Source organism: Rhipicephalus microplus, chromosome 3 (genome assembly GCF_043290135.1).
Source record: "Rhipicephalus microplus isolate Deutch F79 chromosome 3, USDA_Rmic, whole genome shotgun sequence".
Taxonomy (NCBI): Eukaryota; Metazoa; Arthropoda; class Arachnida; order Ixodida; family Ixodidae; genus Rhipicephalus; species Rhipicephalus microplus.
Window position 1 is genome coordinate 169085450 of NC_134702.1, and position 27839 is coordinate 169113288.

Below are 27839 nucleotides of genomic sequence, written 5' to 3' on the forward strand. Positions count from 1 at the left end.
AACCTGACATTGAACTGAACGGTCAACGTCTGTCTGTTAATACGGAGCATAAATTCTTAGGAATATTCTTGGACAACAAGTTGACCTTCGTACCGCACATCAGGTATCTAAAAACAAAATGCTTAAAAGCTATGAATATTTTAAAAGTGATGGCACGTACTATGTGGGGTAGTGACAGGCTATGTCTCAAGAACCTGTATAGAAGCCTCATTCGCACCCGTTTGGATTATGGGGCTGTTGTTTATCAGTCTGCGACTCAAAGTGCTCTGAAGATGCTCGACCCCATGCACCATTTGGGCATCCGCCTTCCTACGGGTGCTTTTTTACCAACCCTGTAGAAAGCCTTTATGTGTAGTCAAATGAGTGGTCGCTTCATCTGCAAAGAACCTACATGTCCTTTGTATATTTCCTTAAGGTGAAAGCAGACAAGAGGCACCCCTCATACTCTACGATTAATGACTTGTCGAGCTCCATTATTTTTCAAAACAGGCCTTCAATGAGGCAGCCCTTCTCAGTTCGCCTGAAGGGTTTAGCTGCGAAAACTGGAGTCTCACTTGAACACAGTTTAATGGCTCCTGTAGCATACCCGCCACCGTGGCAATGGCAGACTATAGACTGCGATGTGTCTGTTCTAGAAGTTACAAAACATGCGCCTATTGCCCATATCCGAACATACTTCCTGGAACTTCAACACAACTACACACGTCCTGAGCTCTTTACAGATGCCTCCAAGTCTTACTCCTCTGTGTCCTACGCCGCTGTCGGCCCATCCTTTTCGGATGCTGGTCCTCTACATCCAGGCACAAGTATCTTCACTGCGGAAGCTTAAGCGATACTTGTGGCAGCTAAACACATCAAGCAATTACAAATACAAAAGGCAGTAATTTATACGGACTCCCTCAGTGTGGTAACGGCTCTGCACAGTCCTAAAAAACACAAAAACCCAGTCCTTGTCTCACTTTAGTCCATTTTGTGCACACTCTACACACTCAAACAACATGTTGTAGTGTGCTGGGTGCCAGGGCACTGTGAGATTCGTGAGGGTGAATCAGCTCGCTGCATCTGTCCACAAAAGCACTGCCCCTACACTCATATCGATCCCGGTCCTTGATCTTAAGCCGTCTCTCAAACGAAACCTCAGGGACTACTGGCAGAGCAAGTGGGATACACACACACAAAACAAAATACACATTATTAAGCCACACCTTGGTCATTGGCTGCCAGTATCGAAATCGCGTCATACAGAGGTAATACTAAAGAGACTCAGGATAGGACACACATACACGACATACACATATCTTTTGTCCGGTGGCGATCCACCATTGTGTGACAGATGTGATGAAGCAATAACAGTCCTTCACTTGTTCATTCAGTGCAAACACTTAGAAACTCTAAAAAAACAATATTTTCCATTACCCTACCAACAACATATGCCTTTACACCCTGCAATGTTCGTTGGTAGGGAACCGCTTTTTAGTCATAAATCATTGTTAGCGTTTTTAAAAGAAATTCATAATTTTCATATCATATATCCGGGCATGCCGTAGCACGACCTCTCCAGAGAGGTTTTCGCTGCGGTGGCTACACAACAAAGCACTTACCTCACGGCCCTTGTACGCAAGGGTATGAACGAGCTAGGTACTTGTGCTAATGCCATACATGTCCACTATATTTTTTCATTATCACCAACTTTTGTCACCTATTCACACCACACACACCTTTCACGGCATGGTCATGATTTTATTACTTGTATGTTTTTACCCGCCTTACCACGAGGAATTTTGTGGCCCTTATACAGCCGCTAACCACAATCATTGTCCACATTCCTTGTCCCATGAACTGGCGCTTTTTGGCCATCAAATGGCCCTTGCGCCAAACACACCATATATCATCATCATCAACAGTGCAACAAAATACAATCCAAAACAAGAAAGCTTAGTAAAAAATAGTGCAACACATTTTGAAGCAATCATAGGAACCTACAGCACAGTATATGACTTAATTAACAAAAATGCCTGAAAAGCAGAGCTTACCAATCAACAAGTTTTGCGCGTTATAACTGCACCTATCACAAAATGACACATAAAATAATAATACAGCAGGTTACCTAATTCGATCAAGTTTCAACCAAAATACTTATTGACTGAAAGTTCGCCATCATGTTTCAGCATTGCCCTTAACAACACAGTGCATGCATAAGTATTGCTTACATGTTCACAGTCCTGGGATGCTTAAAAGCTTTCAGTATATGGTCGAGTTCCATCCTATTAGCTTGTCTTTTTCTCTTCCGCTGCTCCCGATGTAACATACCTTCAGGTGCCTTAATCATTAAAATATATACAATGAGATCAAATGTTTTGCACTTCCTAAACAACATTTACTAACGCATTGGGGTCTAATGTTATCAGTACCAGCAAGAACTCGACCTACAGCCTAGACAGTATGCATGAAATCAACAATTACTGACCGATTCATTCTTGACACAGAAATATTACTATGGTCTGAGGCCTGTGATTGGAGAAATATAACGTTAGAAGCAATCGTGGCTAGTAATCAAATTAGAGGTTACTAATGTGTTTCTTTTTTTCTGTCCTTTTTCATTTAACCTTGAACAGATGCGGCAGCAACAAAAAAGATCACTGTGTCTACAAAGCATGACAGACACGCTGGCTAATATTTCGCCTCATGATTTTTTTTACTGCGCAGATCGTACGTTTGCGGCCAGTCGTACGTTTGATGGGGTGCAATGCACCCTTTTAGTTACTCAGGCAGCTCAAAAAACGACTCGCGACGGGTTAACAACATATGCTTCACCGCCCTCATCCTCCCACACATTCCTTTTTGAGCAAAAGAGGAGGAAGTGACACGGAATATTGTAAAAAATAGCAGAAAATACGTCGCCTCAACACAGTAGCTCCTGCTCGTGTTCTGGCGAGCCAGGCCTTAGGCACCATATTTGTTACTCTGACAACAAGGCCAATATTACTTTGCAAAAAACAAGCAACATTGATGTGCGAGCTTCCCTTATGTCGGCGCTTCGAGCTCATTTTATTGGGGCAGCCCTCTAATGTCAAGGCCAGTGAAATGTGGTCAGGTGACCCCGCAAAAATTCAATTGAGAGTCGACTTTTTTTCCTTGTATTTTGAGTTTTCTAAGCGAAATAACTTCAGACTGCGTGCTGTTTCTACTGCGGTTTTTCCTACATTAGTCAGCTGGTACTTCAGTCTACAAAATTCACAAATAAAAAATGGGGAGTTCAATAGTCTTGGAGGGCTTCTTTAAGCTATCAAGTTCAAAAAGATATTTGAAAGATATCTTACCACGATGCCTTTACCAAGCTTTCCTATAATTACTCGAGGAAGTGTGCTTCAGGATGCTTTCAGCTTCACTACAAGGGTGTCAAGGGAGTCTGAAAAAGATTGATAGAAATTTTCATGAAGGAACACAACATATAAAAACGTTTTTCACATGAATGCTTCAATCATAGTGTCTAGTTATGCAGAAAAACACTTGCATTTTTTCCTACATCTAGTATAACAGTAAATGCCCATGAAAAAGCTTTTCACCACACCATGGCAGAAGAGACTTTACAGGCATCTTCCACATGCTTGTGCACCACCATACATAACTGATTATCTTATTCAAGTTGCAAACAAAGTTTCCTAATTACACACAAAGTTTTGGCGACCTTATCTGACTAACATTTTGAAGAAATAATTGAGCAACTTCAGCTGTTTAGACACAAAGCATCTCTTGCTCGGGTCTATGTTCCACGACGTCGGTGTCTGCACTCACAATATGCATGCATAACTTTTTTCCTCTCCTATGCCCTCTCACCTCGCAACGCCGACGCAAGGAGCGTCTACTAACCTACGCTTGCATCCCCCTCTCCTCTTAGTTACTTTAAAAAAACCGCCAGCTCAGCTGTATCACGGTTGTAAAAGAATTGAAACCCTGCCAAGAATTTGTAACATTTTGTAGGTTAATGTAATTGGTTACAATAAAAACACATGACCTTGTATTATCACAGATTTACTTTAGGGACATATTAACTGTGCCTCTTTATATAATTTACCAGTATGCTACTTCCCGGTTCAAGTCAAACTATCATGCCACAATCGTTACACAAACATCTTTCCACAAGACATCTCCTCGTGTACCTGCTTGTGACCACTATTCAGCGCTGAGCGTTGGCACAACAAGACTTGGACAAGATGTGCCACCAGTGTCGTTCTGGATTTCCACCATCGTGCGACAAGAATTATGCCATCCAGATGGGAAGGTACGTGCATTAGTCTGCACGCGAACACAAGCTTCCGCTAAAAGGTTGAGATGGGGCACATTTGCTGACACACTGTAATTCACATAGGTGTGAGTTGTGCCTGAATAAGATTAAGATTCTCAGTAGAACCAGCGACATCATGGCTAGCGAACAGTTGGAAGAATTTCAAATAATGGCATGAGGCTCCTTATGTATCATTGTTTCTTTCATAGGCACAGAGCAGATTCTTGGATCACAGGTTGTGAGTAGGGTGGGTATGCACTCGTGTGTCTAGCATGCTGCGCATGTATATGCTTATAAATTTCATTGCAGTGTTTACTGAATAAACATTAGAAAATTTGCACTACCCTTCGCCACTTCCCCCGCAGGGGCGCCTGCGCAAGTAGGCGTTTGGTGTGTAGCGACACCACGGACCCGAGCTAACGGGGGGTGTTTCGGCTCCCTCTCACGCCTAGCCGTGCGTGGCTGAGCCGTGTCCGGGGAAAAGGGGATCCTGGGGGTTGAGCCAACGCCGGGTGATTGGACCTTTAAGGCCCCCCGGCAGAGGCTACACACCCCTTCGGCCCCGGCTTCACGTAGAGGGCACCCCTTGGCTGACCCACCCAGGGGAAATCGGCAGTCGCCTTTTCCTATCTCTCTCTCTCTCTACATCTTCGTCTTTATCTCTCACTATTTATCTGTCCTGTCTTCTCCCTACTTCATTTTACTTCCAATTTTTCCTGGCGCCAATGGTTAACCTGGTGTAAATATCCAAACTTGGGTAGATATATTAGGTTATGGAAGTGGCGTACTACTGGCGTTGTGCAGACATGTTTACATGTTCTGCCACGTCCCCTTCTTGGGCTCCGTGGTGGGTGGTAGGCGCAATTACTGAACGAACTGCACTTTTTTATGGGATCACGAAACCCCTTCTCCATTGATCGCCCCTTCAAAAGGTGGCGCACCGAAGGAAACGTAATGCCGATTTCGGAAAAACAAGACCATTTCTCTAAGTACCACGTTATTCATTGCGAAAGCTCGGACAAAAAAGCTCGCAACATCTCCCCATTCTTCGTGTCCAGGTGCCTAACCGAGACTATCGGAACTGGCTATAAGGCTACAAAGATGGCAAGTGGAGACTTGCTGGTAGAAGTTAAAGACAAGACACAGTTTCAGAAACTAGAAAAATTAGTAGCATTTGGGGACAAGCCCGTAACCGTCTCTGCGCACCGAACGATGAACGCTGTCAAAGGCGTTGTGTCAGACGATGACCTAAAAGACTTAACAAATGATGAGCTTCTGGCTGGCTGCAAGGACGAAAATGTCATTCACGTACAGCGTATCGTAGTGAGAAGAGAAAACAAAGAAACTCCAACTAAGCACATAATTGTGACCTTCGGGTGCTCCACACTACCGCATGAATTAGTTACCGGCTACCTAAAACTATCTGTGAGACCCTACATTCCGAATCCGCGGCGCTGCTTCAAGTGCCAAAGATTCGGACATGCTTCTCAGAGTTGCCGTGGACAGCTTACCTGTGCATGGTGTGGTATCACAGGCCACTCTGCAGATGATGACTGCAAGGCCGAACCCCACTGGGCGAACTGCGATGGGGAACACGCGGCGTACTCTAGATCCTGCAAAGCATGGAAAAAAGAAAAAGAAATTATTACCATCAAAGTCATCCACAACATCAGTTTCCGCGAAGCAAGGCATCGGGTCTCCCCTTACTATGCAACAAAATCATTTGCAGGAGTGGTGCAACAGGGGGCAGCACCACGACAGCATCAGGTGGCCGCCCAAGCTACGCACAGCGTGCTGGAGCGACCGCCACTAGCCCCTACAGCGGGAGCAGCCAAGGTTGCTCCGGCCTTAGTCAACAAGGCCCCACCACAGGCATTGACATGCATTGGCACGAGCCAAGGCAACGGGCAGACTGCGGGAGCCCCGTCGACGTACGGTGTAGAGGGTTTGAAGGCTTCGTATCTTGAGCCGAAGCCTACAACGCCCAGGGATCGCTCGGCAGAGCGACGGTCCAACGCTTCTCATGAAGCTATGGGCACAACCGCCAGTCAAACGGCATCTGCAGCGCCGAAGGAGCGGCGAGTTTCTCTCGACAGCTCCAAAAAAAACAAAAGACAAAAACGGGGCCTCCAAAAAGCCCTGTAAAAAGTTTCGTTTTCCATAACCTGAAAGGTTATGGTACCATTCTGTTTTGACTTTAGTATAACACACGTGTCACCAACGTTTTATCGCCAACAAATCAATTCTTACTCCACTTTTCCGCTCAAGTTCACTGCCCAAAATGGCTTTTCTTCTCCATTGGAATTGTAGAGAACTCATCCACAACATAGGTGACATAAAAGATTTGCTAAGTAGTCTCTCTCCAATGGCTATGTGCTTACAAGAGACCAATCTGGGAGAAAAACATACCAACTTCCTCAGCGGTTTTACCGTAGTACGACGCGATCGCGTCCACGCTAGCCGGTTATCCGGCGGCGTGGCTCTTGTCGTCAAAAGTGGTATTGCAGTGAGAGAGATCACCATCAACAGTCACATCGAGGCCGTGGCCGTTACCATTTTAGCTCACAAAACTATCACAATATGTTCCATTTATATCCTCCCACACACGCATTTTTCAACTAAAGATATAGAGAATATTTTGGACCAACTGTCTGAACCGTTTGTTATTGCAGAGAATTTTAACGCGCACGGAATGCTTTGGGGAAGCAGTACAACTGACACCAGAGGACAAATCCTCGATAATTTTATTCTGAACAATAACGTATGTCTTGTAAATACTGGTAGCGTCACCTACTGCTCCTCAAGCACGGCAGAAACTAGCTGCTTAGATTTAGCGCTGTGCTCACCTTCGCTTTTTTGCGACCTAAAGTGGAGCGTGATAGATAATGTATACGGCAGTGACCATATGCCTGCTCTCATAAAATTAACACAAACCCTCCCCACCACTCAATCCCGACCACCGTGTTGGAAACGACATCTGGCAGACTGGCCGCTGTTAACTGAAAAAGCTGCCCTAGAAAAAGAGATGCTTGATGGCCTAAGCATAGAGGAAATGAACGAGACAGTCACCGCCTGCATACTTGCGGCAGCCGAAAAAACTATACGACGATCCTCCGGCATTATAAAGAAAAAACTTAAACCCTGGTGGACAAAAGAGTGCACACAAGCTAAAAAAATGCAACACAAGGAGTGGGGCATTTTTCGTAAATATCCTTCAGGAGAGAACCTCATAGCATTTAAAAAGGCGAAAGCAAAGGCAAGATTTATTCGCAGGCAGGCTGAAAAACTCTCGTGGAAAAAGTTAATTTCATCCATTAAGAGTTCCATCACGTCTAAAAAAATGTGGGATCAGGTGCACAAGTTGAACGGCAACTACAGTTCATATACCATCCCAATTCTCTCAACCCCTGGCGTCCAGACAACTTTAGGCGAACAGGCAGACCTACTAGCGCAGCACTTTTGCGCTATTTCGAGCTAAGCAAACTATTCGGCAGCTTTCCTTAAACATAAACAATCTAAAGAAAAACAAAAGCTTCCTATTACAGGTTATCACGACAGATCATACAACTTCCCCTTAACACTGCAGAAAATTAACAGAGTGCTTTCTCAAGGTAAAAAACAGCACCTGGCCCAGACAAAATACATTACCAAATGCTCGCCCATTTGTCTAAGGAAGCGGTGAAGGCATTGCTGCACTTCTTTAACGCTATTTGGATCACTGGCAGAATGCTAACAGAGTGAAAAAAAGCCATCATAATTCCATTTCTCAAAGCCGGAAAAAACCCTACATTACCAACAAGCTACAGGCCCATAGCACTTACAAGTTGTCTGGCGAAATCCTACGAAAGCGTTATTAATATTACGCTAACTTACATCCCAGAAACCGATAACTTGATAGATGTCCACCAATGTGGTTACAAGAAAGGATGCTCCACCACCGATCACCTCGTACGCCTTGAACATACAGTACGAGAAGCTTTCCTGTACAAGCAGCACTGCTTAGCAGTATTTTTCGATCTTGAAAAGGCATATGACACAACGTGGAAGTACGGTATCTTAGGAGACCTGGCAGATCTTAGAATTTGCGGAAGGATGCTCAACTGCTTGTCCGACTTGCTATTGAACTGAACTTTTCAGGTTAGGTTGGGTACCACAATTTCAGAAATTTTACTCAAGAGAACGGTGTGCCGCAGGGCTGTGTCTTAAGCGCAACTCTCTTTGTCGTCAAAATGAACTCTGTGAACCAGGTCATACCATCTACTCTTATGCACTCACTATATGTGGATGATCTCCAAATAGCGTACCGGTCATCTAACATGGCGACGTGCGAGCGACAGATTCAAATAGCACTAAACAAGCTGACACAATGGGCCAACAAAAACGGCTTCCCGTTTTCTGAGGAAAAGACGGTTGCTGTAGCGTTCTCCCAGAAACGAGGCTTACAACCAGACCCCGTACTCAAAATAAATGAAACAGTATTGCCAATAAAACAAGAACAAATGTTTCTGGGGGTCGTGTTTGATAAAAAGCTCAATTTTCTTCCAGACATTAATAATATCAATGTGAAATCCAACAGCGCCCTCAATGTCCTCAAAGTCTTGTCCCGAAAGCACTGGGGTTCCGACCGTAGGTGCCTCCTGCTTATCTACCGCTATTTAGTACGCAGCAAATTAGACTACGGTAGTATAATCTACGGTTCAGCAAGAGACTCGTACCTTAAGCGCCTAGACCCTGTCCATAACAAAGGGTTACATCTCGCAACAGGTGCCTATCGAACCTCACCTATTTCGAGCTCATACGCCGAAAGTAACGTACCATCCTTGGAATATAGGAGAACGAAACTAATGCTCACGTATGTCCTTAGAGTTCGTTCTTCACCAGATCATATATGCCACAGTATTGTCACACGCTGTGACTTACGACAACATTACGCCAACAAACCAAACGTAATTAAGCCACTAATACTAAGATTTGAAGAAACATTTCACGCCCTAAATGTTCCTAACGAAGCACTCTCCATCGCTAGGAGGCCACCCAGTTAGGCCCAATGGAGTGATTTCTCCAAATTTTTAGATTTTTCACTCACACATATAAAAAAACACCCCACGTGAACAGATACTACAAGAATTCCTTACATTCCAACAAATGTAGAACACTTACGAAGAATTTTATACTGATGGTTCGAAGACATCTGCCTATGTTGGAAGCAGCGTGGTAGGAGCAACACACGAGCAAATAACTAGACTACCACAGTTCGTATCCATCTACACCGCTGACTGCTATGCGTTATGGATGGCAGTACGATACATTATAAGCTCAAAACATAAAGAAGCTGTAATATTTACAGACTCATTAAGGGCGCTGAAAAGTCTCAATTATAAATCTCAGTATGAGCCATTCATAGGTGATATTTTAAACATGCTATCCCACACACCTGATGACCACACCATACACCACTGTTGGGTCCCGAGTCATGTCGGGATCCCAGGCAATGAAAGGGCAGACCAACTAGCTGCAACAGCAAAAGAGATGCGCGAGTCAAAAACCAACATACCTGCCAGAGATGGGAATCAAGCTGTTCGCCGGGCCACCACCTTTCACTGGCAGCAGGAATGGAAATCACAACAAAACAACAAACTTCACCTAATTAAACCTGCTCTTGGTGAATGAAAGACCTGTCTTCATCAAGCACGTTTTATCGAAGTAGTTATATGTCGACTACGAATAGGTCATACGCACATCATACATAACTATCTATTGGCAGACGAAGAAGCCCCAACATGCGAAAAGTGTCAGGAGCAACTAACTGTAATGCACATTTTAATAGCTTGCCCACTTATGGAAACATTAAGAGAAAAACATTTCCGTATGTTTTACTGGTTAAATATTCCCTTTCATCCAATGCTACTCTTGGGCGATGACGCTCTAATACCCATAGCTGATGTGATCAGCTTTTTAAATGAAGCACAACTTCTGAACGACGTATAACTACACTAAACTATGCTACTGCTAGACATAGCAAAACTCGACTGATGTGACTCGTAGCACAGCCTCTTCGGAGAGGCATCTGCTGCAGCTGGAATTTACAACGAGGCACTTGCCTCCCAGCCCTTAGGTATAAGGACACAGGTATGGCATTAGTGCTATGTAAAAGCCGTTACGGTTTAATATAACCTCATGCACCAACCATAAGCATTGACCACCCCGAGCATCACACACATAATCTTAGAAGAGATATATACTTCACGCGTTTACGAAGCCAATCCTTTTAGGCCTTTATACAGCCACGCTTCACCGCTCATCATATCCCATATGTCATCGCCATCAAGACATTTCAGAGTCATTGTCATAGCCCTGTCCACTGTAAGTATTCTCACCATGAGTCTGGCGCAGCATAGCCTTAGTTGCTCTTGCACCACAAAACCCAACATAACTAACTAACCTTCGCCACTTCTCTCTTTTTCATGTGCAAAACAGCCATACATTTGTAGCTTGTACATGAACATATACCAGATTGAACATGTGCATACATGCACTGAAAATGTGACATATATAGTGAATTAGATGTCATTATGTGAATGACTTCAATGACCTCAAAGACAAACAAGGCAATGTACGCAGCTTTTCGTTGGCTATCGCCCATTACATAAATTCCCGTAGTGTGTGGAGTGTGGTGGACCTCTCCAAGGTTTATTAACAGCTTGAGATATTAATAACGCTGGGTCTGTCAGACGTACCCAAATACTAAAAGCGCAAGGTACATCAGACGTACGCAAACCCGCGAGTCCAAAGATACGTCGGGTGTGCGTGAATCCGAAAAGTTGAAGGTACTGTGCATCAGACGCACTCGTCACCGCGAGCCTTGAAGATACATCGGTTGTCGCGATGTAGTGGGACACACCAGTCGCAGGGTAGGTCGTGGCTACTGCGTACCAGTTTGCATAAGTCCAACAAGGAACGAGCCGAGTGAGCACTGCCGATGACAACTGAAAACTTTAAGCATCGCAAGGTTGACGAACAGCGTCACAGTTGGTGTTGCCAGTCGCAGACTTATGTCAGTCACCGGTGTGAACGCCTTCTAAAGGGACTAGTGACAAAATTGAAAATGTTATAACTTGTCAGATAGATTTGTCTAGGCTTTTATATCAACAATTTTAAAGTATGTCTCATGTCGCCTCCCCACCACACGCGAAATGCGCCTTCAGTTTTCGTGCAAAGACGAATTGCCATCTGCGTCACAAGTTTGTGCTAGCTGCCACAATCCTTGCGAGCGTTCTCTCCTAGCTGATATTTTGAATGGGAAGAAGGGGCAGACCCGCACTTCTGCGCGAGTCTGCCCCTTATTGCTTTTTCTGCCCCGTCTGCCTTGAAATTTTTTTAAAGGTGATACTTTTCGTTATTCATTTTTTTTGTAGAACTGCGAGCGCGTAGAATGCTCTTTGATCGAATATTGTGGAAATTCCATGAAATTGTGATTTTTACTATGCTTTGTGTGTATAATTGAATGACAATTTGATCTAGTGAAATATACCCCCCCCCCCCCCTGCTGTAATGCCTGCAAAGGCGATGCAGGTAGTCAATAAATAAATGAAGTTTGCCTCTGCAGTGCTTTTTTTTGGGGGGGGGGGTCACGTTTATAGTTGCAACCTCCGAGAGGCGATCATACCAACCCCTAGGGCCTCTTTTGAACGTAGTTTTCTGAGCATGCCGTTTTCTGTGTTCATGTAGCCAGTTGAGTTTGCAGAAGCCATTCTGGGTGCCACCTCACTCGGTGCCAACCGCAACTGCGACCATCTCTCAGAAACTAACAAGCGCGCGTGAGCCCGCTTTGTTTTTTCTTTGCTTGTTTGTTCAATCAAGTGCTATAACCAAGCTTAAATAGGTGACAAAGTGCAACGACCGACGTATCTTTAGACTCCCTTATCCGCGCTTTCGTGGGTCCAGGAGATCAATCGTGTGAACAAACGATGGACGGGCGCGACAGGCTGGTCTAATTTGGAGTCACTTGAGTGCAAGCTCGCGAGAAAGCGCGACGTCCAACGCATTTTTTTGCACCTGGTTACATGTATACGCGTCCGACGTATCTTTAGGCTCTTTAGGCTCTCTGTTTCGCGTACGTCAGACGTACCTTTAGCTTTTAGTGTTTGTGTACGTCTGACGTACTACCTTTAGACACATCGTATTAATAATGCAGACGAAATGCAAAAACATGATGGTCGATGGCGTGCTTGAACCCGCCACTCGGCTCAAAGCTTTCGTTAAATGTGGAAATCGCTCCCTTCGGGCAAGTAGTTTACATAGGCTTACCTGCTAGAGCAGTGACCGTGGCTGGATAAAAGTTCTCGCCATGCCGTCCTCGTTAGCCCAGTAGGCCAGCACTATTGTGTCCTTGTTGAAATCTTGCGCGTTGCGTGGAATAAAATCTTCCATCAACGACACAGGGAGCACAGCCCGCTCCTTGTCTTCCGTATATTGCACACACTCAAACATGCTTACAGTGTGCAGTCTATACACAGAACAACAGTATAACTCACAACAGGACGAACATTTAAGTAAAAGTACTACACACGTGGAACCATAACTTCGATAACGCGAACACTACACACAAAACCTCGGCACTGCACTGTGAATATAGATGGCGCTAAAAACAACACTTTCTCTTTTTTTGTCACGTGTGTATTTGCGTTAACTTTTAATCAAAAAAGAATGTGCAGTGCAATTTATTTTTTGTAGGTAGTAGGATGAATTATGTGTTCTTGTTACATCGTAAGTTTGTAGACTAGTTGATCATAGTTTCGGATTTATTTACGTGAAATCAACAACGCAGCCATCACGTTTTTCTTTCTCCATTTTCATCAGCGCATTTGTTACGCATATGTAAGTGTGACCAACATATGCGTGGTGATTTGAAGTGCAGCATTAAGAAAAGAAAAATTCTTCGCGATCAATTCTCAATGATCGTGCATGACATTTCTCGACCGTGCCATCCGCACCTAGTGTCAATGGGCCATTCACCAGCAATACACCTGATCAAAGAAAAACGAGCCTTTAAAATTTCATTCTTCCCTTCGGTCACACACAATAAAATTACTGTTGAAATGACACTGCGCGGCACCCGTTTGACAGCTTGGAGGACAGGACAACGGGTGAACTTAATTGAGAATGCTGCAGGGTCACCCAGACCTTTTAATCGAACATAAATATGTTACGTTCGTGCATCTCCCAGCCCGTCTTCAAAGTGCAAAAAACAGAGACACAAAATAAGAGAGGGAGCTATGGGAATTGAACAAAGCGCAGGACGAGAATGTTTCATGATTCACTGGATCCATGGTGACTGCTCAGACAATTAATAAAGGTCATACTTAAGATATGGTGGCAATGCAAGCACTTGGACGACGTTAAAGCGCCAACCTTCAACAAGACTTGATTATTATTACTCGGTACCTACGTCGTCGATCTTGTATTAAATTAAAAGCTCTACATCGATCATCACTTCTCGTTTCGCATGTTTTTGTATATAGTTTCACCAGCTGGTTGGACAGAATCAAATATTACTAGTAATAATATCGATACGTACCAGTACACTATGCACAATATTACGAATGCTACACCAGTTAAATATATAACTCATTGGTGTAGCATATATATTTAGCTATAAAGCAAGTTCACCTTCACTGCAGCGCGACAAAATTCATCTTTATTGAAATAGATACTGATTGAACCACAAATTAACAAAATTCCATGATGAAGTTCAAACTATTTTTTTTATTATCGCCTTCAGTTGATCGTTTACAAAAGTTACCAATTAGCATAAATTTACCTGCATGCAGCCATGGGGTGAGTTCCTTGCAGCAACAATAGGCATGCCTGGATACGTGTGCTGGAATTACCGTCAGCGTTAGCCAGAGTTAGTGCATAAAGTTACTGCGCCCAGGGTGCACCAATGCAAGCCTAAATTAGCGCAATCGTTCATACATATCATCGATTATTATACCGCAGCCTTAAGCGACCAAAAATCTTTGTTCGGTACTGCTGCTCGTAGATGCTTCTGCTGCTATTATGCACTTAATTTCTATCAGATGATTTCAAAAGCTTGTTATTTTACCAAATATATCAAGCATTTCGTTAAAGATAATTGCAGTGTCCTTCACGCAATCCGTTCATTTCACTTTGTTAAAATATGGTGTGTGATGTATTTTTACTGCATGTCATTCAAAACGCCTAAAATGAAAACGACGAATTATCAGAATACCGAACTTGATAACACCAAAAATTAAGAAAGCTAGATATGCTAAAAATCGAACTCATGTGCACAGGAATACGCAGATAACAGCAGTAATTTTAACGCAAGAGTGTTAAGAAAAAGCATACATCGGTTGCGTTGACCCGAAAAATGCAAGCAATAAATGTCAAGGTCCCGGCAGATATGGATGAAACCTAAGCATTTTGCGTGGTATTCAAGTATTCTAGCACAGAGCTACGCTAGTTCTCGGAACAGCTCAACGTCAATTGTGGTTGCAGTACGTGCTGCCAAATTTTATAAACGAATATTTTTATGATACAGCACAGGGGTTAACGTCAGTTGTATAGTTAGGTGCCGTCCACTCAAAGTTGGCTGATGTAGCACCAGTGTACACCTATACCACTTTCACTGTCGAGGTCTACCATTCTCGCTTGCACTATCGCTAGACATCAGCATACCACTTCTGTTGTTAATATAATGCCGATTTTGATGTTGGCATGATTACGCAACTGTAATCCGGTTATACAAAACATATGTGACTGTTCAACTGTCTGTGCATACAACATGTTTGCATATCTTTAGCGTCATTTCGTAACATCTCCCTCTACAAAAAAATTACAACACAGTCCCCTTTTCTAGCTATGGCATAACATCGATTTCCAGTTTCATGCATGGGATCTACAGAATTTTTTACCGACAGTCGATCATTTCCCTTGTTTATTGTATTTCAGAAAGATAAGTCATGTGCAGTTCTTTGTACAAATGAAACTTAAAGCCTCGACATTGCTCCAGTTGCCCAGAGCAATTTCCAAACGATTTTCGCGCAATCTCTGGTTCTTGCTGTGATCGAGCTGCGACCCATTTTTCTTCGACACGAGCGCGATGCAGCCGTTCAGTCGTGTTATAATATTTAATTTGTCTCTTAAAATAAATGATCAACATTTTGTAAGCACGTAAGTAAAAAAAATTTAATCCTATATATGTAAGCGCTCCAGCCTGTGTAGTTCGTGCAGTGAAGTCGCAGTGATGCATGTCGTTAGCTGCGCATAAAGGGTTACTTCAGTTTCTCAGTGCGTTTGGATCTTGGCGAACACTTGGCGTTTTCTGTAGCAGCACACTTTACGTGTTTGTTAGTCTAGCCCCGCCGATGGCGACGTGCGTTTAGTCCAGATCGGCAAAGCTTAGGCTTGGCGGTTTTTGTAGCAGCTATGTGCACTAGACGTGTCCGCTAGCCTAGCCTAGCATCACCATGGCGACGCCTCCAACGAAAAAATCGCGCAAGGAGTACTTGCACCACAGCCAAGAATTCGGTGTGCCAAAAACGACGTTTTACAGACTGAAGAAAAAATGCGCAAAGTCTGCAAGAGAGCTTTGATGAAGCAGCGTCGTCCATGTGCGCGGATAACACGCCATCCTCCAGCGCAGGCCAGCGCTCTAGCGCCCATGTGCCGCGTGAGCCATCGCCTGCTTTTGATGAAGCAGAGTCGCCTACGTGCGCGGATGATGCACAGTGCTCCAGCACTAGCCAGTGCTCAAGCGACCATGTGACACGTGAACCGTCACCTACCCTCGAGGAAGCACAGTTCTCCGATAAAGTAGAAGATCCGGACTCCACAGCGTCTGATGACGGCAGAGCGCCACCGCACAACAGCGAAGGCGAAATACTGGCCACAGCATTTGGGAAATTAAGCTCAGAAAAGCACCCTAACCTCGGCACATCAAAAGCAGGGGCTGCTGCCATGGCCATGTCGTTTGCAATCTCCCATGGCTTGACATGGACAGCATTGGGCGACCTGGCTAAGCTTGCAAATAACAAAGATGGTGTTGACACATTGCCAAAAAGCAAATATAATTTTAGGAAACCGTGGGCAACAGAGAAAAATGAATTAGTTACATACTGCTATACTTGTCATAAGTGTCAGGCTTTGTTGACTGTAGACGATGGTGATGCTATGTGCACTGTCTGCCGCACTAAAGAAAGTGTCTCCAAAATACACGAAAGGGCGTCGTTTTTTGTCACGCTCAATATAAGAAGCCAGCTTAAACATCTCATTGACCAGACAAGAGAAAGCCTGAAAGAAGGGTTGTCGAAAATAAGTGAGCGACACAAAAATGCAGTGACAGATATTACAAGTGCTGCCTGCTTTGATGAACTCTGTTTAGACGAAAACATGGGCGATGACGACTTGACTTTGACAATAGGTACAGATGGCAGTCCAGTATTGAAATCAACCAAGACTTCTGTGTGGCCTCTCCAAGTGTTAGTGAATGAACACTTGGAGAGGCCACAATTTCGCATCCGTGTGCCACCTGCCACACCGATGCAAAATCCCATTTTAATAGGACTTTGGTTTGAGAATTCTCACCCCAATATGCAGCCCTTTCTGAGCAGGTGTTTTGTCTAGGTAAATAATATGGAACCAATTTTTTGGAAGACACAATCAAAGGTGCATCATTCACGAGTATTTGTGCTGTGCTGTGCTGTGGATGCACCGGCACGTGCTGCCGTTCTAAATATGGTGCAATTCAACGGCTTGCATGGCTGCCCACGGTGCCTTACAGTGGCAACACACAAAGATGGTAAGATATGCATGTACTTTAATTATTACTTTCATAAATGTTACAGTAGTATGGCTATTGTGTTTCGGAGGTGTCTACAATTGAAAATTTTCAATAGCAACGAAGTCGATGCTTATTGTCAAGTCGGATACGCTAGAGCAATAATGTGTGGCCTGAATAAAGACCTACAAAGCAGTAGCAACTATCAATACAATAATAGCATACATCATGATTAATACAAATTTTGTGTCATAAAGTACACTTGTGTAGCCTATCTTAGAATATTATTTATGGAGACATTTCACTGTTTTATTAATCAGGTTCCTCACACCCACTCTGCTTATGTCAAAATCTGAATATCCGATCATTGTGCAAGCTGTCATGGTGAAAAATTTGCTTCATAAACTGTGTGCTGACCAATGAGAACACATACAATTACAAAAAAAAACTTCAGTAGAAGTGATTAATAACCTGGTGGACAAGACTGTGATTAGCACCAGAATTTCGAGCTAAGAATACGCTATTTAATGTTGGCAGCTGCCTGCTGATTTTGTGACACTGGGAAGCATGCAGCCAGATTCTGGAGTTGTCTTGCTTCAGTATTTGACACTTGCAATAATATGACTTGTTTGGCTCCTGATGTCAGTCTGGATCACGGGCCCATTGGTTCAGCATTGTGTGCACCCGTCTTTAAAGAGGAAATGCCACAGACTTCTAAAAGTTAGAAAAAAACTATAGAAAAAAGTGATCTGGATTATCAAGCATGCATAATTTGATTGTGTGAACCACACTGCATAAAGAATTCCTCTGAGCTGCAGCATTCTCAGCATCTGTCAATCTTTCATGCTGTGCACAAGTGGTTGTTCACACAGCAGTATACATGCATGAAAAGAAGAATGGGCATTCTGTGAGCATGTTAATTTGGTTGTGCTTACTTTGTGCATATCATGCAATGAGGATAACAATTTATGCGTAGTGACGGTCATCCTGGTGCTAACCCATTATATTGTAAGTTCATGCGAGAGATTCTCCTTTGGCATTCTTATTTTTGTAGTAAATACATATTTATGCCAGTATAATTTGTCATTAGGAATGCCACTAAAATGTTCAGTTCATTTGTGTGTCGTGGTAAAGAAATTTTGATTTTCTGCATTGTGTTGTGAACAGTCCTGCCAGAAAGGAATTCCGGCCACTGCCAAGAGTCCTTGTGAGAGAGATGTAATTTTTGTTTTCACATAGCTACATTTGTGCAGATATGTTTTAAAATGCAGCGGCTTCATGTAGTCATTAAAGGCAAGCTGGAATATGTAGCAACTCTTAAAAGCTGCACTGATGCTTTTTGAAATACTATGGATATGTAAGGGGCAAGTGTAATGGCAACTTTCATAAATGTTTGCACTTCAATACAGGTAGCAAAATGAAGGCAATCTGATTTTATAAGCAGGATTATTTCTGAATGCTTTGGTTATCATCAAATATATTTGTTACGGCAGTGGCTCTGCAAATGTGAAAGGAGGTTTCACTTTTTTTATTTTTAGGTGGCATGCGCTACATTGTTCCACCAGCAGAGGCAAGGACACATAGCCAAGTTGTAAGAGATATGCACATTGCACAGGCTACCCAAAGTACAGTGAATGGCATAAAGGGGCCATCAGCTTTGATGAGCCTTGACGGTAAGAGTAGACGAACATATTGGTACAGAGTAACTAATTTTTTTTGTTGCACTTTGTAAGAGAGTGCCTCAGTAGGTATCATCAGTTGTCGTAGCAGAAGCCATAGGATGAGCACTAAGATGTAAGTTATGTTGATATTATCACTAGGTACTGTGATATGAAGTCCAATTTAACTGCTTTTTGGGTTGCACTCAAATAAAAATTTCCACTGAGGGTATTTATTTAGACATCTGTTAATACAGAGGAGTCATGTAAAACACACATATCACTTTTATTTTCTATATTGCTTGAGGAACATTGCTTCAGGAATTACAATAAGCTCATGGGATGTTTTGCGTAGGTACTATATTTTCGAAGGTGCACTTTTGAATAACTTTAAACTTATGCAACACATATATAGCTAATTTTTTTATGAGTGCCATCATCCTCTTCACTAAGAGCCTGCATGCCAGTTTAGGTTGGATTAAGAAACAGGTTACAGAGTATGTTTTAGAAGCATTTGACAGCGTGAACCAGGCATTGCTTCTTTATAAGCTAAGTATTGTAAACACAGACCATATAATTAATTGGGCTGGAGTATTTCAGATATCACATGTTCTACCTCTAACCACTAATAATACTGATCAATGTTCAGTTTCACTTGAACTTGGTATCCTGCATGAATCATGGTCAATTAGGGTGTAACTTAGGTCTGCACAAAACATGTAGGTCTACTAAGATATACCATACTAAGTCGATCACCTATATGCCTAGGGAAATTTCTCACTGCAACACAATGTTCAGAGTGCGTAAGGATATATTTTCAAACATGGCAGGGCAAGTGAGCACAGACAGAAGTGGGAAAAACTGGCATTTTTAGTCTAGTCCTTTTTGTCTGTATTGACACACCTTCCCTTCCCTGATGACCGTTTAATTAGAATGTATAACAACCAGAACATGGGAGTTTACGGCGGATAATCTATCCTAAAGAACTTTCATTTACTAGATAACCTTCAAGCACAGCATGACACACTTAGTAAAATTTTTATCCTAGCACCGTCACTACTACAGATGGTATTGTACACAATTTATATGTATCCCCATTTAGTAAATGCATGGTCAATATAGGACAATAACAATAACTTTACCACAAAGGAAAGCTGACCTAGTGGGAATGAATGTAGTGGAATATAGCACAAAAAACAGACAAGGACGCAGGCGAAAGAAAGCACACGCAGCACTCCAGCAATACAAAGGGATGAAACTACGGCAAAATAAAACACTCGTTAAGGTACCGTATCAAATAAAGTATACAGATGTGTTGAGTGGTGCAAAAGGTAATATGATAAATGAGGCTAGTTGGTTCATAATGCAGTGTGTGTTACCCTACTGCAAATACTACAAATGTATCCCCATGCAAAAGTTAGTTGAGCAAACAAACACACACTCTTCTTTTATATTGTTGCAAACCATGTGGCTACGTGAAAATATCTAGGATAGCGCAAGCTATAGTGATGTAGAACCAATCAGATGTATGCAGTCAGGCCAACTAGCTTAAAGGGGCCCTGCAACACTTTTTGAGCATGGTCAGAAAACACTGCTGATTGGTAATAGAGGCTCCTGACAACACGCGAGCCAATTATAGCGCAACACGTGGCCTGAAATTCACAATAAATTATCAGTCAGCCAAAAATTGCTTTTTCTTGACAAATTACACAAGACGCTCAAACATCACTCAAAGCCCATCTATTAGGCATTGGCTAATTTGAAGATGGCATGCTCAATCGTTACAGAAATCGCCACGGGAGGCCTCGACTTGTCCACGCGTGCACACACCGTCACTGAAAAATCCCTGCATACGAAAAAAAAAATTGTCGCAGTCACGAGGCGCGCAACGTTTGTTTTTTACCCCTGTCAATCCTTCTTGCTTAGCTTCCAGTGCTTTCATCGGGGTGAGAGAAGAGAGAAAGCAATTTCAGCATACAAGTATTTGTAGCTCCACTCGCACTGGACCGATTCGAAAACTTTTTGCGGCATTGAATTCATGAGGCATTAAGCTCTTCCAGTGAATTCATTTCACGGTTACTTAAAAAAGTGTTTCAGGGCCTCTGTAAGGCATGTGATGCACGTCAGATGGCTTTTGATGAGAGCATCATTATCAGTAGTCCTTCATACTTTATGTGTATGTTTCATATAATCTATACAGGTTTCAACCTTGGCAAGGAGATAAGTGCAGAATATATGCACTGCGTTCTGCTGGGAGTGACAAGGCAGATCACCGAAGTCTTTTTCAGCACCACTAGCTGTTCAGAAAGAGTTTACGTAGGTATGTACTGTTTAGATTTCGTTTTATCCCTCATAGACATGCGATTTTTAAGCAAAACATAAATTACAGCAAACAACCATAGAAGTCTCTTCTGTGAAGTAAAAGTTTTGAATGAGACAAGTTCAGTGGGTAATCCCACTGTTGCAAATTTAATAAAAGCTGTAATAAATATGTAATAAAAAGCAGTTATATGATAAAAAAAGGAAACAGCAATAATTTTTAGTAGTACATCAAGACAAGCAAAAACAAATGTATAAGACAAGAGACAACTAAATATATATTATTTATAAAAAGAGAAAGCTGATTAGCAATCCAGTCTGTTTTAGTAGTAATTGCAAGGAATATTATGTGGTATGCAATAAATGAATCTTATGAGCAGCGTCCCCTACAGTTATATATCTGATGATTTTAGCACTATATAAACTGCACATGTATAAACAATGCTGGCTGCCATCGCTATTATCCGTCACATACTTTTATATTGAGTGCTGTTCTTATGAAGACATGGTATTATGTTTCATTCAATTGATACAACAAACGCAGTAACACGACAGAAATGACATCGTGCTCACCTCTATACAGATGACTGGAACTGGTGGTATCGTCAGGTGGAGCCCGAATATTGAATGCAAATGTTTTTGGTATTTACAGAAACCATACTGATTGAACTATACAATATAATAAGAATGAATATTATGAAGTCTTGGTAGTCTTGGTTGCGACAGTGTTTAATTGAGGAAAGACCTCGTAAAACGAACGGGCAGAGCCAGTACACAGACGATGACGATGATGATGACCCAGAGTGGCAATGAGGACAAAGAGACAAGCGGATGATGGTGATTGTGATCATGCAAGGATGAGGACGATGCAAGTAACAAATGCCCACACTAATTCCCCCCACTTGAAAGCGGACACCCTGGGCACCGTAAGTCAAAGTGACGGGGAACGTCGCGTGGAAAGTTTCATGCGACAAACGTAGAAAATCTCTGTGTTGCGGTAGCGGCGGTCTGTTGGGGCGACGAGTGGTGTCACACGAAAATTAACCGGCGAAGTCTGTTCTAAAACAATGTATGGCCCGATGAAGCGTGGTTGGAATTTGTCACAGAGACCAGGAGTGCGAATAGGTGTCAAAAGCAGCACCTCGTCACCAGGTTGGAAAGACACAACGTGGTGGGATTCGTCATAAGTGATCTTCCGCTCGTGCTGTCTCGCTTCAGTATTGATGCGAGCCTGATGGCGAGCCTGGGCCAGGCGGGAAATGTATTCTTCGCTAGAAGACTGACATGAATTCCCATGGCTGCTAAAGAAAGAGACTTCGAGATAGGTAGTCGGGGTGCGTCCGTACACGAGATAAAACGGTGAGTAGCAAGTTGTTCGCTGAACGGCGGTGTTGTAAGAGAATGTCAGGAATGGTAGAAGAGTATCCCAGTTTTTGTGGTCGGGTTGGACGTAAACGGCTATCATGTCTGCAAGGGTTCGGTGAAATCTTTCTGTGAGACCATTTGTCTGAGGGTGGTAGCTTGAAGCTGTCTTGTGAGTAGTTCCAGAAGCGCGCAGTACTTCATTTATTATTTGTGACAGGTTCACTTTGCCGCGATCACTTAGCAGTACACGAGGAGCCCCATGACGCAGGATTATGGCGTGAAGAATAAAGTCTGCAACTTCCACAGCTGAGCCTGTAATAACAGAGGAAGTCTCAGCGTATCGTGTCAGGTGGTGCACGGCGGTCACTACCCATCGTTTGCCAGCAGATGTGACGGGGAGAGGCCCGTAAAAGTCAACACCTACAACCTCGAAAGGCATTGACGGGCACGTAAGTGGCTGTAGAGGTCCAGCAGGTGCAGACGGGGGGAGTTTACGACGCTGGCATGGGTAGCAGGAACCGACGTACCACGCTACACTAGAAGAAAGGCCAGGCCAGTAATAACGACATCGAATGCGGTCAAGAGTTTTTTTAAAACCAAGATGACCAGCAGTCAAGTCGTCGTGGAAGGCTTCGAGCACCTGAAGTCGAAGAGAGCGTGGCAGTACAGGAACCCGGCGCTGACCGTCAGGGTGGTAGACGTAGCGGTAGAGAACCCCATTGTCCAGCTTAAAGTGCAGGAGTTGACGACGGAGTCGCACGTTTGGTGGATGAGAAACTCCCGAAAGGTGGTCCATCATGCGTCTGCAGTATGAATCGGACCGCTGGTGGGAGATAAATGTTGCCTGGTCGTCCGAAAAGGGTTGCGTTATTGATGCGAGCGTATGAACTTTGGTAGATGTGGCGGTTGAGTTCTCACCAACGCTGATATGCGTAGTTGGAAGCGGGCAACGAGATAAAGCATCGGCGTCTCGATGTTTTCTGTCTGACTTGTAAGGTATGTCAAATTCGTACTCCTGCAAGCTTAGTATCCACCGACCCAAGCGTCCGGACAAGTTCTTCAGTGTAAAAAGCCAGCATAAGGCATGGTGGTCCGTAACGATTGTGAAGTGACGGCCGTGGAGATAGGGACGGAACTTCTGGACCGACCAAACCACAACCAAACACTCTTGCTCAGTTATAGTGTAGTTCTTTTCAGCAGGGGTGAGTACGCGACTGGCATATGCAACAACTTTCTCTAGGGAAGACTTGTCGCGTTGTAGAAGAACGGCTCCTATACCAAGGCCGCTAGCGTCGGTATGAAGGATAGTCGGTGCAGCTTCGTCAAAGTGGCAGAGCAGAGGTTCAGACGTGAGTGACCACTTCAACAGCTCGAATGCCGTTTGAAATTTTTGAGGCCACAGAAAGAAGGGGACGTTCGAAGCGAGTAGTTGGTGTAATGGAGCAGCAATAGAAGCGAAGTTCTGGATAAACCGGCGAAAATGGGAGGCGAGGCCAAGGAAACTGCGAAGCTCCTTTGGTTTTTCGGGACGTGGAAAGTGAAGGACTGCAGAAACCTTGTCAGGGTCGGGCCGGATGCCATCTTTGCTAACGACATGTCCTAAGACCTTGATATATTTGCTAGCGAAAGAGCATTTCTTAGTGTTTATTTGAAGCCCGGCGCCGGCAAGGCACGTCAGAACTTGATCCAGCCGTTCTACGTGCTCAGGAAACGTTGATGAAAAGATAATAATGTCGTCCAGGTAGCAAAGGCAACTTTTCCATTTCAGACCGCGCAGCACGGTATCTATAATGCGCTCAAAAGTCGCGGGTGCGTTGCAGAGCCCGAAAGGCATCACGTTGAATTCATATAGCCCGTCGGGGGTTGCAAACGCCGTTTTCTGCTTATCGTTTTCATGCATGGGAATCTGCCAGTACCCAGAACGCAAGTCGATGCTTGAAAAGAATTCCGCGCCTTGTAGGGAATCAAGGGCGTCGTCAATGCGTGGCATAGGGTACACGTCCTTGCGTGTGATCTTATTGAGCGCCCGGTAGTCCACGCAAAAACGCACAGAGCCATTCTTTTGTCGGACAAAACAATAAGAGACGACCAAGGGCTAGATGAAGGATGGAGTACTTCCCGTTTAAGCATGTCCGCAACGTTTTCTTCTATAGTTTTTCTTTCAGTTAGAGACACGCGGTAGGGTCGGCGGTGTACGATAGATGTCCCAACAGTTTGAATTCGATGCGCTGTAGTATCAGTGCGGCCATGCTTAGACGAGCAAATATCGAAAGAATTTGCATGTTTCTGTAACAATGCGAGCAGCTGCTGCCTCTGTGAATATGTCCATTCGCTGCTGATAGCGGTGGTAAAGGCGGAGGAAGAAACATGCTCACCGAGGCAAGGTTCTTTCGATGCGATGGCCTGAAGTGGCGTGACAAATACAGGCTCGAAGTCAGCAACACGGGCCACAGTAGTGCCCTGTGGCAGTAAGATCTTCTCCGGTGTAGAGTTGACAGCGGTGACAAGTGCCGAGCCATTGCAAAAACAAACGACACCGGACGGAAGAACTATACCTTTGCGAACGCAAAGTGGCGACGGTGAGACCAATACATCCCCGGGATAGATGTCGTTGGATGTAATGCTGACAATTTGCTCTTGTAGTGGCGGCAGTTCGATATCTTTCGCAGCGACCAGACGAAGTGGCTTCTGATTGTCGTCGTCAAGCATGTAGTCGGTGTCAGCGAGGTGAACGACGCGTTGTCCACATCAAATCGCCGCGGAAGCAGATGATAGAAAATCCCACCCTAAAATTAGTTGGTGAGAGAAGCGGGACAGGACAGCAAACTGGACATGATGGCGGATGCCGTCGATGAAAACACGCACAGTACAAAACGCGGAAGGGCGAATCACGTTCCCCTGGGCAGCAACTAACGTGGGGCCATCGTAAGGCGTCATTACTTTCCTTAAATGTTCACACAAATCAGCACGTATCACGGACAATGTCGCACCTGTGTCCACCAAAGCATCGACTCGCACTTCTTCCACTTCCACAGAAACCATGTTACAAGGGCCCGATGGAGGAATTTCAGTTCTAATTCCGAATGCAGTTTTTCCTCCACAAACTGCATCACTTAGTTTTCCGAATGGATATCAGAGGTGAATGAGGCGGGCCGAAGTGGAGAAGTGGAACGGCGGAAGGGCGAAGGCGAGCGGCGTCTCGTGTTTCGGCTGTTTCGTGGTGCAGTCGATGCAGGAGGATATGGAGAACGGTGCGGGGGAGACGAATAACGCTAACCTTGATAAGACGCCCCGGCGTACAAATCCCGATCACGCACGTCGTTCCGACGCTCTTCTTGCTGGCGCTTTCGGCAGAAACGAGATATGTGGCCGCGATAGCCACAGTAGTAGCAGACAGGGCAAGACGAGCGCCACGGTGGGGAATAGAAGGCATTCGGGGCACCTGTAGATAGCGCGGTCAGGTGGGCCGGATGGTCAGGGGGCGCGGAATGGTAGTTCACCGGGGGAGCGGCAGCAACTGACGCGTAGGATGGACGCGGCAATGTCGTGTGGGCGTCGCTGGGAGGCACGGCAGCAAATTGAGGGTACGTGGATACAGGGTGAGAAGCAGGTGGCTGTACGGGCGCACAGCCAGTCAGGGATGTAAGTTCCTTCCTGATGATGTCACGTAAGGGCATTCCCGAAGGCTGTGTAGGTCGTGGTGTAGGAGGTGTGAAGCCCATGGACCGCAATTCTTCGCGTATAATGTCCCGGATGAGGTCACGCAGATGGCCATCTGACGTGGAGTGGTGGTCGCCAATGTCCGGTTGAAGGCGAATGGAGTGCAGCGCATCAAGGCGCTGGCATCTCGTCACGACATCAGCGATGGTAGCTGGGTTTTGCACAGCAAGTGCATTAAAGGCAACAGGCCCAATGCCTTTCAATATGTGGCGCACTTTGTCCGGTTCTGGCATGGATTGATTGACACGCCGGCACAGTGCGAGGACATCCTCGATGTATGAAGTGTACGATTCACCGGGATGTTGTCGGCGAGTATCAAGTGTCCTCTTCGCGACGGCGGATCGAATGTCCGGGGTCCCAAAAACGTGTCGCAGCTGCTGCTGGACGGTAAGTCGGGTAGGTCAACGACGTGGTTAAAATACCATGTCTTTGCGACTCCGGTCAGATAAAAAGGGACGTAACGCAGTTTGGCGGCCTCGTCCCACTGATTAGCGACACTTACGCGGTCGTAGTCGTCGAGCCAGTCTTCTACGTCTTCTCCACGACGACCAGCGAAAAGCGGGGGTTCCCGCTGATGTCCGTGTATGTGAATAGGAGGGGCAGCGTGCGTCGGTGCGTGGTTGATGACATCAGCGCCGGTAGGCTTGGTCTGGGACATGCTGCCTGACAGTGGGCGCAATCGGCGGCCTGAACGAAGCTCCAGCGGGTAGAGCGGGCTGCGGGAGGTAAGAGGACCGAAAATCCACCTCCACCACGTATGAAGTCTTGGTAGTCTTGGTTGCGACGGCGTTTAATTGAGAAAAGACCTCGCAAAACGAACGGGCAGAGCCAGTACACCGACGATGTCGATGATGATGACCCAGAGTGGCAATGAGGACAAAGAGACAAGCGGATGATGGTGATTGTGATCATGCAGGGATGAGGACGATGCAAGTAACAAATGCCCACAATATACAGCATATGAGGTAATTCAGTGGTTTACATCTATGGAAGTGAGGACACATGTTTTTTTTGTTTTAACGCTTCCCATAAAAACACCTGTGTCATTTTATGTACGCAGGCAATCCGTCTTCTGTGAGAGAAGTGAATAGCCGCCTGTTAAGTATTCAATCTCCGCACTGCATCACACGCTTGCCACGCCGCATTGATGACAGGGTTCATTGGAAAGCTTCGGAATGGAAGCATTGGCTTCTGTTCTATGCCCTGCCATGCCTAGATGACCTAACCCCCCAGGAATACTGGCGACACCTTGCAAAGCTGTCGGAGGCTGCGCACATTTTTCTCACAGAAGAAATATCAGCCAGGCAGATCGACTATACAGGTAAAGTACTTTCTTCCTTCGTGGTCCGCGCACACACTACCCGCACACAGGCCGGATGTACACTGTTGCCACCCCGCCCAGGGCGCGCCATATACCCCCATCACTACCAATGGATGCTCACAGTGGTGTCAACAAACACTCATTCAGAATAGGAGCCAAGAAAAACATGTGGCTGCATTCTCAAAGCTTTATATATGAAACATTCGCAAGCCTGATTGCTAAAATTTCTGATTTTCAGAGCGCCTTCTGTCAAAATTTGCTACAAGATGTGAGCAACACAAAACCCATTGCAACACGGTTTCAGGGCGGGTTTCTCGTGCGATACACAACTGGTCGAGTTCACGCACGACATTGCAGCTTCTATTAACT

The 27839-nt window shown here is 44.7% G+C and overlaps 1 protein-coding gene across 1 annotated transcript; it reads left to right on the forward strand.

The window, feature by feature from the left end:
* Positions 1-5765: 5765 nt before the first annotated feature.
* On the forward strand, positions 5766-27725 carry LOC119180150 (uncharacterized). The gene is made up of 6 exons (XM_075888154.1): positions 5766-5805; positions 6015-6223; positions 16964-17108; positions 18626-18760; positions 20946-21065; positions 27210-27725. The coding sequence occupies exons 1-6, from the start codon at positions 5766-5768 to the stop codon at positions 27620-27622; spliced, it is 1062 nt and encodes a 353-aa protein (XP_075744269.1). The 3' UTR covers positions 27623-27725.
* Positions 27726-27839: the final 114 nt, after the last annotated feature.

Coding starts and splice junctions, on each gene's coding strand:
- LOC119180150 (XM_075888154.1), top strand. CDS start 5,766: ATGCTTCTCAGAGTTGCCGTGGACAGCTTACCTGTGCATG. Junction 6,224..16,963: donor GAGCCCCGTCGACGTACGGT/GTAGAGGGTTTG, acceptor ATTTTTTGGAAG/ACACAATCAAAGGTGCATCA. Junction 17,109..18,625: donor AGTGGCAACACACAAAGATG/GTAAGATATGCA, acceptor TTTTATTTTTAG/GTGGCATGCGCTACATTGTT.